This window comes from Zophobas morio, unplaced genomic scaffold (assembly GCF_036711695.1).
Source record: "Zophobas morio isolate AGI-343-1 ecotype UQ-CSIRO unplaced genomic scaffold, CSIRO_AGI_Zmor_V1 ptg000007l, whole genome shotgun sequence".
Taxonomy (NCBI): domain Eukaryota; kingdom Metazoa; phylum Arthropoda; class Insecta; order Coleoptera; family Tenebrionidae; genus Zophobas; species Zophobas morio.
The window spans coordinates 8,631,287-8,650,609 of NW_026972112.1; the positions used below are offsets into that span (position 1 = coordinate 8,631,287).

At 30.9% G+C, this 19,323-nt stretch overlaps 1 protein-coding gene across 1 annotated transcript in view; it reads right to left on the reverse strand.

Moving 5' to 3' along the window:
• Positions 1-1,195: 1,195 nt before the first annotated feature.
• The window catches only part of LOC135124428 (insulin gene enhancer protein ISL-1), an 85,170-nt gene continuing 67,042 nt past the window's right edge, over positions 1,196-19,323 (reverse strand). The window contains 3 exon segments of the mRNA XM_064049480.1: positions 1,196-1,858; positions 1,861-2,010; positions 8,705-8,905. Of these exon segments, the coding sequence (XP_063905550.1) occupies positions 1,658-1,858; positions 1,861-2,010; positions 8,705-8,905 (552 nt within the window). The 3' untranslated portion in view covers positions 1,196-1,657.

Below are 19,323 nucleotides of genomic sequence, written 5' to 3' on the forward strand. Positions count from 1 at the left end.
TGTGGTCCATTTGAAAAACTGAAATATCGTGAAAAACTGAAATATCGATATTAGTAAATCGTTATAATTTAATTTTTTATGAACGACTGTATATTAAAATGCAAATTTGTTTACATCACAATAAAGCGGGTATTTTTATTTATCTTTCCATAAAATTTTGTAACCCAAATTTTAAAAATAAAAGCTGGAATAATTTGGCAACGTTGCATTGAAATTTCTGAAATAAAGTATGGTTACAAAGCCTAAGAAGAGGTTAATCAGAATATGTGAAATAGTACAACTTTAGTCTTAGACTTTTTTTTATTTCTAATAATTTATCAGATATCGAGGCGCACTCGCTTAGTGACTCACCCTGTATATAGGGTTACTAAATTTGATTTCTGTTTCATAGTTCTACCAATAATATGCAAAAATTTTCCCTAAGTTTTAAAGTTTGAGATTTTCAGTTACCTGAAGAGATCACTCTAGTCCTGTACGAGTAGAAATGATAAAACAATTTTTAATTGGAGGTACAGGGTGGACAATTTTTAGCTTCTACTATAGTTTTCCCAGTTCAAATTCGGTTTTATGATGTGTAAAGTTAATTTCCTTAACAATAGATTACTACTGGCGGTGATGGGACAGTCATAAATAAGGATTTAACCATGTCGTTACCATTACACATGGTGAAATCCATTCACTTCACTATTACACAATGGGGTACTATCATAAAACCGAATTATAACTGGGGAAACTATACCAATATTATAAGAGACATAGTTCTGGAGGCTTATATGTTTTTGTACTCATTTTAAAACTACTGGTAGGCACAACACAAATATTTAAAATTTTACAGCAATCGATTCGTTAATAAACCGTATGAAAGAAAATTTAAGTTTGCAAAAAAAATATTTTTTGGAGATATTTCCGAAATTGTTTAAAAAATTATCTCTTTTCAGTAGACTATTTTTTTGCGACAAAATTACTCAACTTTGTTTAAATTTAACTGAATTCTCTCCCTTACTGTTTGCGATTTATCAATAGGGAAAAAACCTAGATGTATGGTTGTTTAAAATCCACCAGTAATGTTGACCGAAATATTTTTAGTGAAGTCCTTGGGGTTAGTAAGATTAAAGAAAAACAGTAATGATTATCTCATGTATTTATTTACAAATTAATTTTTTAATGTAACATTATTTACATATAACTTGCTGTTTTATTTCTTATCAAATACAATTTTTTATAAATCCATTGCAATAAATTATGTGATACAGAGCTCTGTAAAAATATCATACATTCGAATGCACAGTAGTAAATCTAAAATTAATAACATCTACAAATTAGCGACAAAGTTAGATTTCATAACAAATTGTACAATCAAATGTTACATTATAGATATATAAATTTTACAATATGGTACAGTGTTAGTAGAAAACTGCTTCACGCTTACCCCGACAGTAACAACATCAACAAAACATCAATAGTTAATATAATAAAGACAGAACATCGCAACACAATAAAGACACCGAGAACTGGCCACCGAAGCGTCCTCACTGCCCACGCTTATTTCCACGTCCGTGCAGAACAAAATCAGAAGAAACGGCGATATGTGTTAAAAATTTTGATTTTCTTTCGAATCGCGCGCTTCGCTGGCCATTTCCAGTCAACAATTAACAATTTAAAAAACAAGGTGATTGTTCGTCGTGCCTCTCCCCTGCAGGAAGGTGGTATCCATGGTTACGGCGGCGGCGTGCCTAGCCGCCCGCCGAGCATTCGGCGGCGGTGGTAGAAGAGGAAAGAGGCGGCGAGCAGGGGTGTTAGAGCGTTCAGGGGCGGAAGCGGCGACGGCTAGTTGTGGGGGTGTTAGGGACTGGCGGGCAGGCTCTCGTCGCTTTCGAGGTAGGTAACGTAGCTGTCGGTGCTGTCGGGGTGCGTCATGACGTCAGACGGCGGCGCCGACGACGGCAGCATCCCGGGCGGCGGACCCGTCGCTGGGCCCATGGATGGGGGCGGGAGGTCGTAGCCGTGCATCTGGAATTAAAAATTTAACGTCAGCGGCGGAAAAAGGGGGACGAATTGAAGATGACGGCTTTGTTCTCTACGAGAGTTAGTAGTATAGAAAGAGGAATAAAATTGAAGCAGAAAAAAATCGATGTGGCTTTTTTATGACGAGATCAGATATTTTTAAAAAGGTACTTTACTCGTATCTACAACACTTTAGATAGAGCTTCCCTTGCATCTGAAGTATAATCAGTTAAACAAGTTCGTTTCTTATCCGCTTTCTATGTAGTTTCTAATTTTGGAATACACGTATCAAAGTATTTTACAGATTTTTTTAGCAAAATTGGCAGTAGATGTCATCAACTTTTTATTGGGAACGAACAGACAAATTTTGGTTACAATTAAATACTTAATACATGTAAAATTTCACAATAATTTCTCAAGTAGTTTCGGCAATTATTTATCTAATAACATTATCACGACAGACGACAGACACATGGAAACAGGAGACTTTTATGTCATATACCTATACTTTTTTATATCTTAGTAACTATTTTGCATTTAACAAATCAAAATTTTGGAGAACACTTTTAGACAGTTTCTAAAATAACTAAAATTTGATTACACAAATATATATTTTTTTCAGTCACACCAGTGCTCACAACACAATCTTCATGATAACGTTAAAAAACAATTAAAATTTCAAAGTAATTAGTAGGTATGGTTATTTAGAGAGTTTTTTGTTTAAAAAAATCAATTCGAATCTTTACATAATATGAAAGGATAAATGAACTTGCACTTTTGTATTCTGCGAACTGTGAAGCGTCAAGATGAGTATGCATTTATACAGAATGTTTTTTTATTTTTGTAACTTGTTATTTCTTTGTCCTAAGATTGTCTAGGAATATTAGATATAAATAAAAATAAGAATGGATTCATAAATTGGACACTTGGCTGTGTTTCAGAAAACGTATGTCGGTAATACTTTTCGAACTCCCAATCTATTTCTCTCTGACTGCCAAAATTTGAACGACAAGAATTTGACAACTCAGTGACTTTTTACACAATCGTATCCATCAAGTACAGATTCAAAATTTTGTTTTTAGGACCTCTTGCGATCATACATTATTTTGCTCGGCATACACAGGGTGGATCAATAAGCGCGCGCTCTTCGATATCTTATCAAGTATACCTACATTAAAAACAGAAAAACAAAATTAAAGACTAAAGTTAAAATTATTTTCAACTGTACAGAATGTTCCGTTTTTACGGAACCTAAAATACAACCACATCTTTTTAATGATGAAAAACCCTATATATTTCTACATATTCTTAGTGATTTCTTCTTAGGTTTTATCTATAACCACAGTTTATTTTTTGAAATTTCAATGCGACGTTGCCACGTTATTTATTCCAGTTTTCTTGAAATTGTTTAGCAATGGAAGAGTTCAGACAAAAAAATCGCAGTAAGGTTATTTGTGTTACAATATTTTGTGGGTAGATATTTAAATAAATGTGCACGCTTTGTTGTCGCATAAATAAAATTAAATCTTAAAAATCAGATTGTTTAGGTATAAAAAAATTACATATTTGCAATTTTCAAATAGAACACTCTGTATTTATTAAAAAAAAAAACGTAAATTCTTCCCTGTGATTAATAGATATGTGATTTGATATCTGTCATTTATAAATAATCTGTTTTTAATACAGGGTGATGAGAAAATGACCTACAAGCTCGATGGTACGTTGTTAAGGAGGTTCTGAAGAACTCAAAAAAAAAACCTCCACCAAACTTTTGAAAATATTAAACTTCTAAGTTGAAGAATTAACTTGGTAATTCTGATTCGTTTTAACGAAGTGCATGCCTAACAGCCAGTTAAATAATCAGTTATTAATAATAATTTGATAATAATTTGGTAGAATTCGATTCACGACATTTTTTGCATCAATTAAATACACAGAATTCAGAATTACGAAGTTAATTAAATTTTGCAGTTTAATATTTTCAAAAATTTGGTTCAGGTATTTTTGCAACCATTTTTTTCGAGTTCTTCAGGACTTTCTTAACAACGTATCATTGAGTTTATACGTCATTTTTTCATCACCCTGTATTTCAAATTCTTATTATTTTATTACTGCATCTTATTATGTGTTTTGTTATTTTCCTTTTATGTTAAGTTCTTTTCTATGTTTAAAGTTATAACTACACATTGCGATTTTTTACTTTTTTAAGACACGCACACAATTATTTTGTTTTTGGAATTTTGATGACGCTACCAAGAAAAACAAAGCTAGTAAAAAATTGTAGAAGGTTATTTTGACAGAAGTTCCCTCGCCTTTGAAGTATGGTCTGATAAATTCCGCTTCTTTAAAAAATTATAAAATTAGATTCTGCGATTTTCGTTTTGTGATAGCGGTTAACCTCTATAAAGCGGCGTAATTAACATCCCCGCAACCCCTACGTCTTTAAATATGAAATATATTTAAAGCAGATAACTAACGGGAAAAATGTTGACAATTTCAATTTCTCAGTATATGCTTAATTTCGACTGTTTATGTTTATACTTGGACCGAATTCGATTAGTACTAGCATAAATATCAGCTATTAAAAGAAAATGAAATTTGGTTGATTTTGTGTCCTTAACCCAGAGGAAAAGACTGCTTGATTAATTCATACGCAGTTTATTTCCCAAAAACACTAATAAATTTGAAGAAATTCTGCAAAAATGTGAGGTGACGGACAAATTTTGACTAACGATTTACCATCTTTTAAATAATCTTAAAATAGTTTGTTTCGAAAAATCTAGATGCTAAAGGTAAAAACTTAACACGGATTCATAAATCACACATGCAGGAATATGTTATTTTATAAAATTTAATTTTCTAAAATTCAGAATGACGTCATAATTTTTTGGGAAGGCTTAAACGAACAAATTTTGATTAAAGATTTATCATCTTTCCTATAACCTTAAAATGTTTGCAATATTTCAGTACATCCGCTTTTGCAATTTTCAAGTTAAATTGTAAAATACAAGTTTGAATTCTTTCCCAAAAATCTCGATGTCTGGCGTAAAAACTCAACGCGAATTTAAATTAAACATACATGGAATATGTTAGTATGTAGCTCTATAAAATTTAAGAAACATTTGTTCTACAAAATTATAAAATGACGTCATTATTTTTTAGGAAACCATAAACGAAAAAATTTTGATTAACGATTTACTATGCTTACGATAATCTTAAACTTGTAAGATTTTAAAGCATTCGGTTTTACAATTTCAAAGTTAAGTTGTACAATGTTACACAGTTTTGATTTTTTTCCCCAAAAATTTGGATGAAAACGCGACACGGATTCGTGAATCACACATGCAGGAGTATACTATAAAATTAAATGTATAACACAAAAAAGGGACAAATTAGTAGTAAGTAAATTGGTAGGTTTCAACTCACATTTTGTTTTTTAATTTATTATAAGGTGCTTTATCATTTTAACAGGCCAGTTTTGACGTTGAAGTGTTTTTTTCTATTTTTTTATAAAAATCTCAAAGTCAGCGGTTTCTATATGGATCTGCTGAAATCATGGTCAAAATCTTTAGAAATTCACAACATTTTAAAAAACAACCTTAAAAATGCGGTGAAATGTTAAAAAAAATGTATTAAAAAAAAACTTCACGACAAAAATAGACTTTTTTACTTTATAAAAAACATGATAAAGTACCTTAAACTAGATGAAAAAACAGGTAGGTAAAAAAGCTTAAATAGATGAAAAAAAAAATGCGAAGTGAAACGTACCATTTTGCTTTGTACTGATTTCAGATTAGAAATTTCATCTAAAGTGTCCGATAATCCAATCCTTAAACCCGAGTTGACAATTGGATTTGAAATAATAAACAATGTTTTTGGAATCACCAAAAACCATATTTGATAAATATGAATTAAGTCGAAAAAATTGTAAAATCATGTCATTATTGTTCTAGAGGGCCATAAACAAAAAAAAATGATTAAGGATTTACCATGCTTAATACAATAATTTAAAACGTTTCCAAAATTTCACAGCAATTTCAAAGTTAAATTGCAAGATGTTGTAGTTTTGTTTTTTTTATCCAAAAATCTGGATATTTAATATAAAAATTCAACAGGGTTTCATAAACCACGTGTGCAGGAGTATCTCATTTTATAAAATTTAAATTTTGGAGATAACGTCAACAAATTGTTGGTAGGGATGATTAGCCAAATTTTGATCATGTAATAAATTCGTAATACACATAAAATTTAACAACTGGTTCAGTAGTTTCGGAAATCTGTCTAATAAAAATCCGGACAGACGGCAGACACACAGATAGACAGACATACGGAGCGACCTATTGTTTCGTAGTGAATTTACTCTCGGAAAGTTAAAAGATACTCTTATTTAACATTTACATATATCGTTTTTTATGTATCTGTTATATTTTTACGAATATTTATTGCATTTATAATTGTAACATCCTGCATATGTGAAAAATGTAAATAATTGTAGGTATAAAAAAAGACGTAGACATATTGAAAGAAAGAAAACAAAAACCAGAGAAAGTTGCAGTAACAGAATACAGCGTCTTCCACTTGATAAAACTGAAATATCCATATTTGAAAATTGTAATTTTTAGATTTTTTTATAAACACCTTGTATACTAAAATTTGATTTAATTGATACAATAAAGCTCTGTTCATCTCTTCGTCAAATATTGCAACATAGATTTTAAAAGTAACATTATTGTGATTTTTTTTGTGAACTCTTAATATATAACGTGGCAACGTCACATTATAATTTCAAAAATGAACTAAGTATTATGTACAAAACCTAGGAAGAGGCTCATGAGAATATGCAAAAATATATAGGCTAGGTTGTTTTATTTAAAAACACTAAGTTGTGTGCTATGTCCCAAAAACAAAACACTCTGTATAGTGGAAAATAATTTTAATATATATGCAACTCTGATTTTTTGTGATTAGAACGATGCATTTAGTGACTCATCCTGTATATTTTAAACAAAATTTTTAAGAAAAGTTTCCATGTTTTTATTTTTTGAACGATAGCTGTATGTTTTTCGAATTATTTGAAAACGAAAATGTACAGTTTGTTTGCTGCCTGTGCCTATCTTTGTTTTTTCAGAAATTTCTGAACCATCCATGACTCCGAATTTTTAAAATTAACACAAATAGAGTAAATTAGGAACGAAAATTAGCTTATTCTTTCCATTTTAAAAAATAATAATTAGTTGACAATTTATGTGGGCTCTCCTAAAAAAAAACTTGTACCATCAAATTTAACGATTAATCTCGGAAACTGTATAAGATACCTACTTCTCTGATATTTCGGCAGAACAAAAACATAGATTTAGCGATTACAGAACGTTAATTAAAATTTATTTATTCATCCTTCCAAGAAAATGGGTACCATTATCTCAAAAATTGTTAGAATAGTCATTTTGTTTGTGCCTCATAATATGCTGTATTTTTTTCTAGTTGATTACCTACGCAGTATCAGAAAATTAATAATTTTTTCGGTTACTTACATTGTATTTATCAAAAGTTATAACGACCTCTCAAAAAATTACAAAAAATGTGAGAGATTCTGTCCTACGTGACACAAGTTTGATGTAATTTTTTGCTCTCATGGATTATTTTTCTACTGCAGTTGTAACGTTTCCCTTTGTTTTTTTCTTTTGGCATTTTCTTTCATCCTCAATTTTTAGAAAGAAGTAAATTTTAAATTATTCTTTGAAACGCTATTTACTATTCACATTAAGTTATCTGGAAAAATTATCAGTTTCAAAAATTTTAAATAAATCCATCTGTTGCAGCAATACAATTCATACATACATGATTTTAGTCCCAAAATATTGCATACAGTGTGTCTCATCACTTATAGGGATGGTGGTCTGGGACATGGGCTTGAGCTGTCCATTTATTATTGACTTAAAATATGAGCACTATATACATATGAAATTTTCAGTGTGCCGACAATTAATAGTACATTGAAAGTCAACCATCAATCCGTAACTTTTTTTTCTATCCTTAGGGTATCTGTTTTTACATCAGAAAGATCAAAGAACGTTTTACTAGTCGGTAATGAAAAATAATAGAAAACCCCGAACAGTGGAAATGTAGATTTCTTTTATATTCTATATTTTGTTGTACTTTATAACACTTCCTTACACTTATAAGTAATAATATATGTTTACAGTATTCACGACGATTTAATATACAAATAAGACCGTATAAAAAAACAGAATGGTTTAAAGTGGAGAATAAAATTCTTCAATACGTTTTTACTTCTTTTAAGTCTTGTTATTCTACATTTTTCATTTTTGAGCCTCCAGTTTCACAAAAAAAAAATCGTGGCGACGGAAACCTAATAAATATTCTAAAATCGCCTTTTACGCTCCTGCAGAGTTGCACATTCTATCCATTACGAGATTTTTATGATAATAAGAACTAAACTACTCAATTCAGCGAAATCTGAATCTATTACAGCCTACATTATTACAACTAATCTTCTTTTATCACCAAATTATAATTTTTTATTACACACGGTTTATCGAAATTCAGTAACAATTAATAGGTTTAATACCTCATCCAAACCGCTACAACCTAGTCAAACAGATTCACTTTTTACACTCATTCTAGTCTACAAAGGTGCAAATTTCGAGCAAAACTCGTGCGAAAAAAACGATTGTCCTACCTGGTTGACGAGTTGCTGAAAGGCCGGCTGATGGGGCTGCTCGAGATCAGCGTGAAGGGCGAAATCTGATAGGGCTTTCCACGGAGGTTGGTATGCTTGGACTTCCAAAGGGAGGACACCGATGGGCGAGTCGTGTCGAACTGGCGACGACGCAACCATGGGGATACCTTGCATCGCCCCGTAACCCAGCTTTCGGCCATCCTGCACGTAATACTAGGTTATGTTAGACATTTCGGCGGGGAGAACATAAAAACTGCTATAAAATTAATGGAAAATAAATGTGAGGATGTATAAAAAGTCATAACTATTATCGACGGTGGACTGAAGCGGAGCATTTTTATAGTAAAATTAATCGATCGGTGTTCGGTGGCTCGGTAGTTATTCGAGTCATATATCACACAACTGGTGTCTGTCATAAAATTAGAATTAAAGCCGATGTTTTAAGACCTAGTAATCTCGTGCTAATGCACTGTGCGGCGGGAAGTGCTAAAAATATTGTTAATTGAGACCTTCACTATTTAGGGAATATGTAGTATTAAATAGAATGCATATTTTAGTTTTTTTTTTTAGTTGCTGGTTATTTTCATGGACTGACATGTTGCTACAGATTGTGATATTTAGCAGATACAAGCACTTTAATTTAGGAACCGAATACGTATATCTACTGTAGAAATTATGTTAAACCTAATTCTAAGACAGCAGAAATAATAAACTTATTTGTTTACTTATCTTAGAAATATTGGTTAACTAAAATAAATATTTTATTGCAATATGTAATAATTGGTGTCCATGAAAATATTAAAATCGAAGAAACAAACTTAAGACACACAGTCTGGTGAGGGAAAACCTGAAATTTCAGTTATTGTACCTATTCGTATTTAGATGTTTTTGGTTTTCGTGATAATTTTTTTCATTGTGAAGATTTCATATCTCTTACGAATGTATGTTTAATTTTATTTATTATGTTGAACCTATTTCGATATTTTAGTTATTCTAATGAACGAAATAACAAAACGTGCGATGGCATAATATTTTGCAATATTTCGTTGCAATTTTTTGAGATCAGTAGATAGGTATACCTAATAACATTGTTTGTCAATATTATTTATTTTTTGAAATCCCCTATCAAATTTAATTTTTCAGAAGACAACTAGGATTAAATCTAACAATGAAGAACTTTATTTCTACAATGCAAATAGACTTCATTTCAACCAATTTAATTTAACTATTAAATTTAACTTATCTAACAGATTAAATAAAATACAAGACCCATGGGAGCTACCTAGTATTTGAAAAGGAACATTGGATTTTGTTATAAAGTAGATAAACTTTTTTTAATTATAATTAATTGCCCAAATGATGATTTTTATCTATATAACTAATTTTTACATAAAAAATAAATAAATCCAAACGTTAAAAAGGGTAAGTATCATGGATATTACTATTATTATTGTATTATTAATTATTATTTACATTTTTTTTTTGCAAATATCATTGTTTCCTCATTATATATAGTACCTACGTTCAAAAAATGTCCAAATGTAGAAGATGTAGCCCTTCAAGGTTTTTTTTTCGAAATTTCACCATATTTTAATTGAGTACCTACTTTGTGTTACCTATGTGTCTGAAATAAATTGGACTTTCATTATTCAGAATAATTTTGAGACTTCTGGTTTTATTTACAGATTTCTTCATTTTATAACATTTAAGAAAACTTAAAATTTGTTTATTCTATTTTAGAATCATAATCTTGTTTATAAGCACCCAAATGCGGGCATAAATTGGCCTTTATGGCATAAATCAGTCAGAAATTGCTAAGCAACGATTGATTATTCATTTACATTAATTAATTATTCAAACAAGCTTCGATATTCAACATTTTATTAAAGTTGGGAAAATAATATTTCATCAAATCATTCCCTGGCCGACTTCAAATTCTTCTAAAATTTCTTTTGAATAAACGTTTTCCGCTTCCGTTAAAAATATTTTAGAAACTAAAATATGTACTTAGAATAAAACGTATGTACCACGGGCATAATTGCCCTTTGTCGGGCTTTAAACATTCCCTCGTGCCATAATCTCCCAATTATGCCCTTAATATATAAATAACTATTATGATAAATTTGGCGGCGGTGGCTAAATTTTCATATTTTTTGATCTATCTTTCTAAAGTTGTTGTAAAGAGTTTTTTAATGATTTTTCCCGAACTTAGACTTGTGAATTTATTCATGTATCGTTGAGTGGGTGCGTCATTTTTTCAACACCAGTGGGTGGTCCATAAAATTAATGTATGTTGCATAACAAAATTTTCAAGCAAATTTGTACCGTAATAAATTTTTTATTAAGTACTTACTACTTAGCGAATTAACATTTGGTCATCTAAAAGAAAATTTAAACTTTGAAGCCTATGACTTCTACATTTAAGCCGCTATTTTTTAATCATTCCTTATTTTTTTTAGTATTTTATTTATTTATTTATTATACAGTGCATAACGTTTTTGCAAAAATTTGGACCGTTAAGGGAAAATTCAAAGTGGATTCGTACACCACTAGAAGACTATATTGTTGCATAACAGTTAAATCAAATAAACATAGAATTATTTGAAATGACGTCATCAAATTGTTGGTGGGGATGATTAGCAAAATTTTAGTTAGCATGTAACCATCTATACATGATCTTTTTAAAAAAGTACAAAATTTGACAACAATTGGTCCAGCAGTTTCGGAGATTACGTGTCTAATAAAAATGAATAGGTACAGACACCAGATAGACAGACAGACAGACGGAAACGGGAGACTACTTTTTCCGAAACATACCAGATGTCGCAAATGGTATAGTTTTACATCTTGCCTAAAAAGAATTCGTGTTAAAAATTTTTTTGGCAAATGTTATAGTGTCTAAGAAATTAGAGGGCGGGTGGGCGGGGCTAGTACAGGCTAAGATTAAACTAATTGAAAAAATGACATACTTTCTAAGAACATAGAGGGCGGATGGGCGGGGATAATACTTGCTAAAATAAGACTGATTTTGGCAATTAATATACCCTCTAAAGAAATAGAGGGTGGGTGGGCGTTGTTGGGACATGCTAATTGCGCACAAGTCTAAATGAGTTTCAAAAATTAAAACCTATCGGAAAAAATAATAACAAGCATCAATTTGTTGCAATAACTGAAATGATTACGGTCAACGAACTGAATTAAATAGCTTTCTGCACAATTTTATAAGCAACCAGTATCAAATGATTCATCCACCCTCTCTTCATTCTGGTTACTACTACTACTTAATGTTGTTCGGTCTTGTGTAGCAAGTATTAACCCCGCCCACCCGCCCTCTATTTTTTTAGAGGGTATGTTATTTTCCAAAATCAGTCATATCTTAGGAATTTTTAAATTGAATTTACACAAAATATTTGCTATGTAATCTATATTTTAAATTTTGTCTTATTATATTTTATTTACAAAAAAATCGGTTTGATAAAAAACTGAAGTTGTCTTCGTAGGCGTATTGCAATTGCGCAGATGAAAGTTTTTACATATGTTAAACTGTGCCATAATTTATTTAGCATTTTATAATCTTGAGACCTAATTACATTGCTCCATAATTATTATATCTATTAATTTTCAGAAAAAGATGTACAGTGTCTTATAAACGGGGTGTTCCGGTTTACCTATTTCTTTAATACATATCTCAATTATTTGAAAACACAAATGTATAAAATTTAAACAGGCTAATTAATACGAAGGCATCTGGAAAATGAATATATCTACCATTAATCCTATCCATATCACCGTTGTTTTTTACAGAAACATGCAATACGAATCTAGATGCTTCAATATCTAAATGATATTGTTGTGCTTGCGTTTTTAGTTAGAATCGAATTTTTTCGGACAAAATTAAATTTTATAAACATTAAGCACATCAAAAATGTGTAATTTTTCTAGGCCAAAAAATATATCAAGTTTTTGTCAGATTTCCAAAATTTTTCAAATCCTTAGAAATCGATTTAGATCATTTAGATTTTTCCATTTAGATCCTTTCAGATCCCTGCAGACTGTTCTAGATTTTTCCAGTTTTTTTAGGTGCTTCTGGATTCTCACAAGTTCCCTCAGATTCCTTTCATTTCTTTCCGAATCTCCCAATTTCTCTCAGATTCTTTCAGATTCTCTCAAATTCCTTTAAATTCTTTCTCAATCTCCCAATTTCTCTCAAATTCTCTCAGATTCCCTCAATTTCCTCCACATTCTTTTAGATGTTTTCACACTTTTTCATTTTCTTTCTGGTTCTCTCTTTCAGATTCTTTAGATTGTTTTTTTATTCTTTCGGATTATTCCGGATGCTTTTCGATCCTCCCGGATTGTTCGAATTTTTTCAGATGCTTTCAAAGACATCAACATTCTTCCAAATTCTTCTTTAGATTCTCTTTAATTTTCCTAAATTCTTGGAAATTCCTCAAAATTTGCTCGGATTCTCACAAGTTCATTCAGATCGTTTTAGATTCCTTCAGATCCTTCTCGAATCTTCCAATTTCTTTTAGATTCTCGCAGATTCACCCAGATTCCTTCAGATCCTCCTAGATTCTGTCGATTTTCTCACATTCTGTTATATTTTCCCAGAGTCTTTCAGATTCCGTTAGATTTTTTCAGATCCTCTCAAATTCTCAAGAATTTTTCACCTTTCAAATCGTTTCAGACCCTTCCAGATCCTTTCAAATTGTACCACATCGCTTTAGATTCCTGCAAAATGGTTCAAATTCCTCCAGATTTTTTCAAATTCTTTCAAGTTCTTTACGACTCTTCCTTTTGGATGGAAATCCTCAAGATTCTTTAAAATTTTTCAGTTCTGTTCAGATTGTTTGAGATCCTTACAAAACCTTTCAGATCCCTGCAGACTTTTCCAAATTCTTCCAAATTTTTCTAGATTCTCTCAGATTCTTACAAACTCCTTTAAATTCTGTTAGATTTATTCAGATTCTTTCGGAATCTCTCAGATTCTCTCCGATTCTTTCACATTCCCTTAAATTCTCTCAGATTCATTCAAATTTTTCCAGATCATTCAGATCCCTACAGACTCTTCTTCTATTTTTTCTCGAAATTAGACTTGCGTACTTAATAATAAGTAGGTATAAGGTTCAGTTGGTGCACTATTTATTGAACATCCTGTATATAACATAATTTTTTGTTTTTTAAATGCGTCGAACAGAATATTTTGTATTTTTTCTAATGATGTTGCACATACTTGTAATTCATTAGGTTTAATACATTAAAAAATATATATATATATTAAATTAAAAAAAGACGGCATTAGTGTTGACCTGTTCCATTTAAATATTTTAGATAATTTGAAAAGATATAGAAGCTTGAAATTTGGAAAAAATAATTCGGATGTGCTGGTTTTTCTGGATTTTATTTTTATTTATACTTATTATACCGCGTGTCTGGAAAATGGCGGATTAACTCTTCAGTACGTTATATACGAGGGTTTAGGGAGTCCCAAAAAATTATAAAAAAATTCTTTATGATTTAGATTACGGAAAAAACGTAATTTTATTAAAGTAAAATTGGCAACACCGCACACACCTAATGCGTGAATACCTCTGGCTTACTTTCTGGTTACTTAGTAACGATGGTAGCTGAAATCCACCTTAACTTTATTATATCAGGCAAACATTGTTGTCAAATGGAATTTTATCAAATTACCTATTACAAAAACAACACAGCCATATCTTTGTGCATTCTAACTGAAATGGTAATTAAACATGGTCATGGGCGAGAAAAATATTAACTAAAAGTTTTATTTCTAGTTATTCTGATAATGAATGATTGTTTAGTTGTTAAAAGTAACAAAAGAACCAATTTTAAAATCATTATAACTCCACCAAAATGGGAGAAAGATTTTTTTTTACTATTTTTCCCAGACACACCAGTTGTTTCTTAAGAGCGTAGCGGAGAGTTAATCCGCTATTTTCCAGACACCCGGTATATAAAATATTATATTTGAAAAAAGAAGTTGATAATGAAGAAAATACTGTATTCAACGCACTTAAAAAACGTACGACCTTCTATTTGAAAAGAAAAAGTTGATGGCATTTCCTTAAAAATATATTTTTCTAAATATCTTAAAAATACTGTTTAAATAATTACAACAGGGCAACAACGAAAAGCTGATATTTACATTGAAATTTAATTATAGGTACACTGTAAAAAAATTGTAATTTTACCGGACGTAAATGTAATAATTACCCATAATTTTTTAAAACTTTAATTTTTAGGTAAAATAAAATTTCACCTCAAAATTAAGGTAAAATCACAGATGAAATTTAATGTTTTCATTTGAATATTTTTGGATAAATAAAAAGAATATCTATATATGTATTTTGATGTAGGTGGATAAATACGTTTACTAGGTATCACAATATTTTTTTTGTATGTTAGGATTGCAATTCTGAGTAAGACTTATCGCAATGAATCTAGGTGGGAACGACCATCATATATCATGTCAGATTCACCTACGTACCTACATAACGCGACGCAGTTTGATATTGCCCGACTTTAACTATGTCTCGCTGAACTCAAAATAAACGTATCTATCCAAGTAATAAGAATAATAAACAATTCTTAATTTGTCTGAGTGTTTCAAGCGAAAAAGGAATTTTGTGTTTGAATGAAACAACCCATGAGTGTGAGCAATAAATGAGTTCTTGGACTCACTATTGACTTTTAAAATTTTATTTAATGAGAGTACTTAAAATGCCACTCTTTTAATAAAATCTTTTCTACATTTTGTAGCTGCAAAACCATGTACAATATAATAGATTTATTAGTATCATTACCATCATCATTTTTGCTTGCGTAAGTCAACTCTAAACCAAAACATTTTCGGTGACAGAATGCGTCTACTTAATCGACACATCGGTATTTTTAGCAACCTATATATAAATCCACATTATTCCCAAATGCCATCCTTCGGTATTTCTCGCTTTTGTTTTCGCCGACCCACCTCCCCCCCAATCCCAAACCCATAAACAACTCAACAAAAAACAATATGCGCTGAAGTAAAGTCATCTTGTTCTCCCGTCAAGGTTAAAAAACTAGTTTGACATAAAGAAAATGACGTGACGAAGAGCAACCGTCCGACGTATGGTGTTCGCAAACGTGTACGGTGGCGGTGGCTCGGGTGTTTAGCCAGTGAAACCCCCTGAAAAAAACCGAAATCGATGCGACCGGTCGAGCTCATGTGTGACGATGACGATTGGTCGGCGACGGGAGGCGGGGACGAACTACAGCTGATAAGAAACGCCTCCTGAGATTTACGACGTGAACGACCTGAGAAGTGGGGGGTATTCAATTATAGAGGGGCAATCTGTTGGGATGTTGATGCTACAGGCCGGCCGCTAATCAATAACACGTTTGTGTGTAAGCGTGCGAGTTTACGATTAGTTTTGGACGGTGGCACTTTGAGCCGGATTGGATTGATTGGGTAGAGGGGTGAGGCTGTGGTGGTGATAAGAGGATTTTCGGATCGAGTGTGGATATGTTTTTTTAACATTTTGGAGATTTGTTTATGGCGCCGTGCCGGAAATAGGAATACAGTGGTATATGGTACAGTAGTAAATTTTTTTACTGATGTTATTTCAAAAATATATAGTAATTTTACTTAATTTTGAATTTAAACTGCTCTTAAAATTTTAATGAAGATTTGTAATATAGATAATCTACTCACGACAGTGCTTTACGACTAAGAATATAAAAAAACTCGTCTGAAATTATTTAGACAGAACTTCCTTCGTCTCTAAAGCACAACCAATTCTGCCTGCGTATTAGTGCGTATTTTTCACCAAAAATTTACTTAGCAACCTTTTTGTAACAGTAATAATAGTAATAAGAATTGCAACATTATCATGACTGTAGTCTACGAATTTTGAGAGAAATAAATGGGTTGTTTCCAAACTATTAGATAAGAACTCATTGCTTAAAATCATTTATAGGCGCAAATTTACAAAATTTGATAACGCGTACCTAAATCCTGTTACATTAAATTTATGATCTATTTGTTGAAATTAAAACAGGGGTGAATTCTGCACTTACTTGTAAACGGGATTTATCCACCTAACAAAATTTTAAATTAATGTCAAAATGTCTCTCATGTCATCAAATTTTGTGTTAAAATTTGATGACATGAGAGACATTTTGGTTAAAACTTTACCATTTACATGACTGTCTTAAAGGTCGACCTAGAATTTGCCAGTAGTCGATCTATCACTACGTTCGGAAATTATGTCTTCTTATTAAAATCGCCAACAGAGAACTGACAGAATCACATGAGGGATTGACATTGTAGTATTCTACAAGTTGTGAAACATCCAGAAAACATAAAATTAATCAGTCATCAGAATTCATAATATTTTTCGCGTTTTTGAAATAGAAGGGACGTTATTAGGTACCAAGAATAGGTTTATACTGGATAAACAAATAGGTGTACAAAGTGTCCCAGATAAAGAAAAAATCCGCGCGCTTAGGCATAACTTCAAAACTGATAGAAATATTGAAATTCTGTAGACGTCATTGGTATTAGCTTGAATGGGGAAGCTTAATTTAGTGGGTACATTGCAAATACAACATACCTATATTTTCAACTGATTTTGATAGATCATTAAATTGCGATTACAATTAGATATATAAATCGCTTAAGAGTTGTCAGTCTAGAAGGAAAAATATAATTATACAAAAATTTAAGTTGAACAAAATAAAGTAGGTACTAGCACTATTAGTTTACAAAAAATTACGAAGACCTGTTTTAAAAATAGTCATTTAAGTATCAAGTACACATATGTTCGAAAAGTTTCTCTGAACATTGAACACAAAACTTCTTATAAGTTCGCGACTTGTGTTCTTTAGCATCACGTGTTAAAGAAATACAAATATTTCTAATATTCTATTTTTCTAATATCCTAAATCACGCGAACGTTGCAAATGCGCCACATCTTTGACGTATCACCACAAAAATTAATCTAAGAGCGTCAAATCTGGACTGCGAGCTGGTCATTTTTATAATTTATACCTATCTATTAGTTACAATTAAAACACAACACATAAAAGTTTTATATAATCATGATTATAATTTAATGGTCTATTAAAATCCGTTAGAAAAAATATACGTTGCAACTTAGGAAAAATATAACTTTGCGTCGACGCCGACGTCATGTATGCGTCATACTTATTTACGTTGGACTAAATTAATATTTCCTCTTCAAACTAAAAACTATAGCATTTACAGCACGTCAATGCTGTTCGTTCTCAAGATGAATTTTTATGTGGAACAGCATGTAGGTAGTATATAAAATTAGATTAAAATTTAATATTGTAAAAATCATGATTACATAAAAAATAGTGATAAATTGATAGGATTTAAAACTGGGTTAGTGGACTTAGATACACTCAGCATTTTTGTTTTGAAACAGTAAAGTTTTCTCATAATTCTGTTTTCTCTATTTTTTTATATCTAAATTATACCTATACTTATCATTTTTTTTTTAAAGATCTCCAACAAATATTTTGTCTGCACAATCAAAAAATCAATACATTTTCAGATTTATTAAAGAATGTTCCAGAAGAAATCTTATTTATATACAGGATTAGTCATTAAACGCACGGTTCTTATTAATAATTAGAGATAGAAAAAAAAAAACAGGAACCAAAGTTTTACGATTCTTTGAGTATACCATGCAGTAAAATTATTTTAGATTATACAGAGTGTTTTGTTTTTGAAAACAAAAAAAAATCACCTATTTACTTAATAGGGGTAATTATTACATTTGCATATGGTAAAATCAGATTTTTACTTCCCGAGCGTAAGCCGTCTGTTTAGTGTCTGTATCCATTTTCATTAGACAAGTAATCTCCGAAACTACTGGACCGATTGTTGCAAAATTTTGTGTGTATATTAGGAATACCATGTAGAATAATTATTTAATTAATAATATATTAAACCCTAACTAAAATTTGGCTAATGATCCCACCACCAATGGGAAAGTTTTTTTGAAATTTCATAACATAAGTACATACCTCCTGCACTTATGGTGTGGGAATCCGTGTCGAATTTTCACCCTAGATCTCCAGAATTTTTGGAAAAAATTCAAAACTGAATAACAATATTTTGTAATTTAACTTTGAAATCGCAAAACCGAATGGTCTGAAAACTTGTAAATATTTTAAGGTTATCGTAATTATGGTAAATCGTTAAGCAAAATTTATTCATTTATCCCATCCCAAAAAATTGATGACGTCATCTCAAAATTTTACTGGATAAATCCTAAAAAAATGTGCAAAATACGACGAGTCTATACTTGTGATTTATCATTGCATTAAAAGTTTTTAGATTTCTTATACAGGGTGACTCATAAAAAATAATTTATTTTACGCCCAACACGCTTTTTTATATTTACTTTAACGTCACATAGGTACATATCTTTACTTTAACTTATAAGCGTTTTTATAAAAAAAATAAAATTCGCATACCTAATCAAATTTTATATAATTTTTCGAAAAAGCTGGATTTGTTTTATTGTATTTCAGGGTTGAGGAAAGTTCTGTCGAAATAAACTTCAACCAATTTATTTACA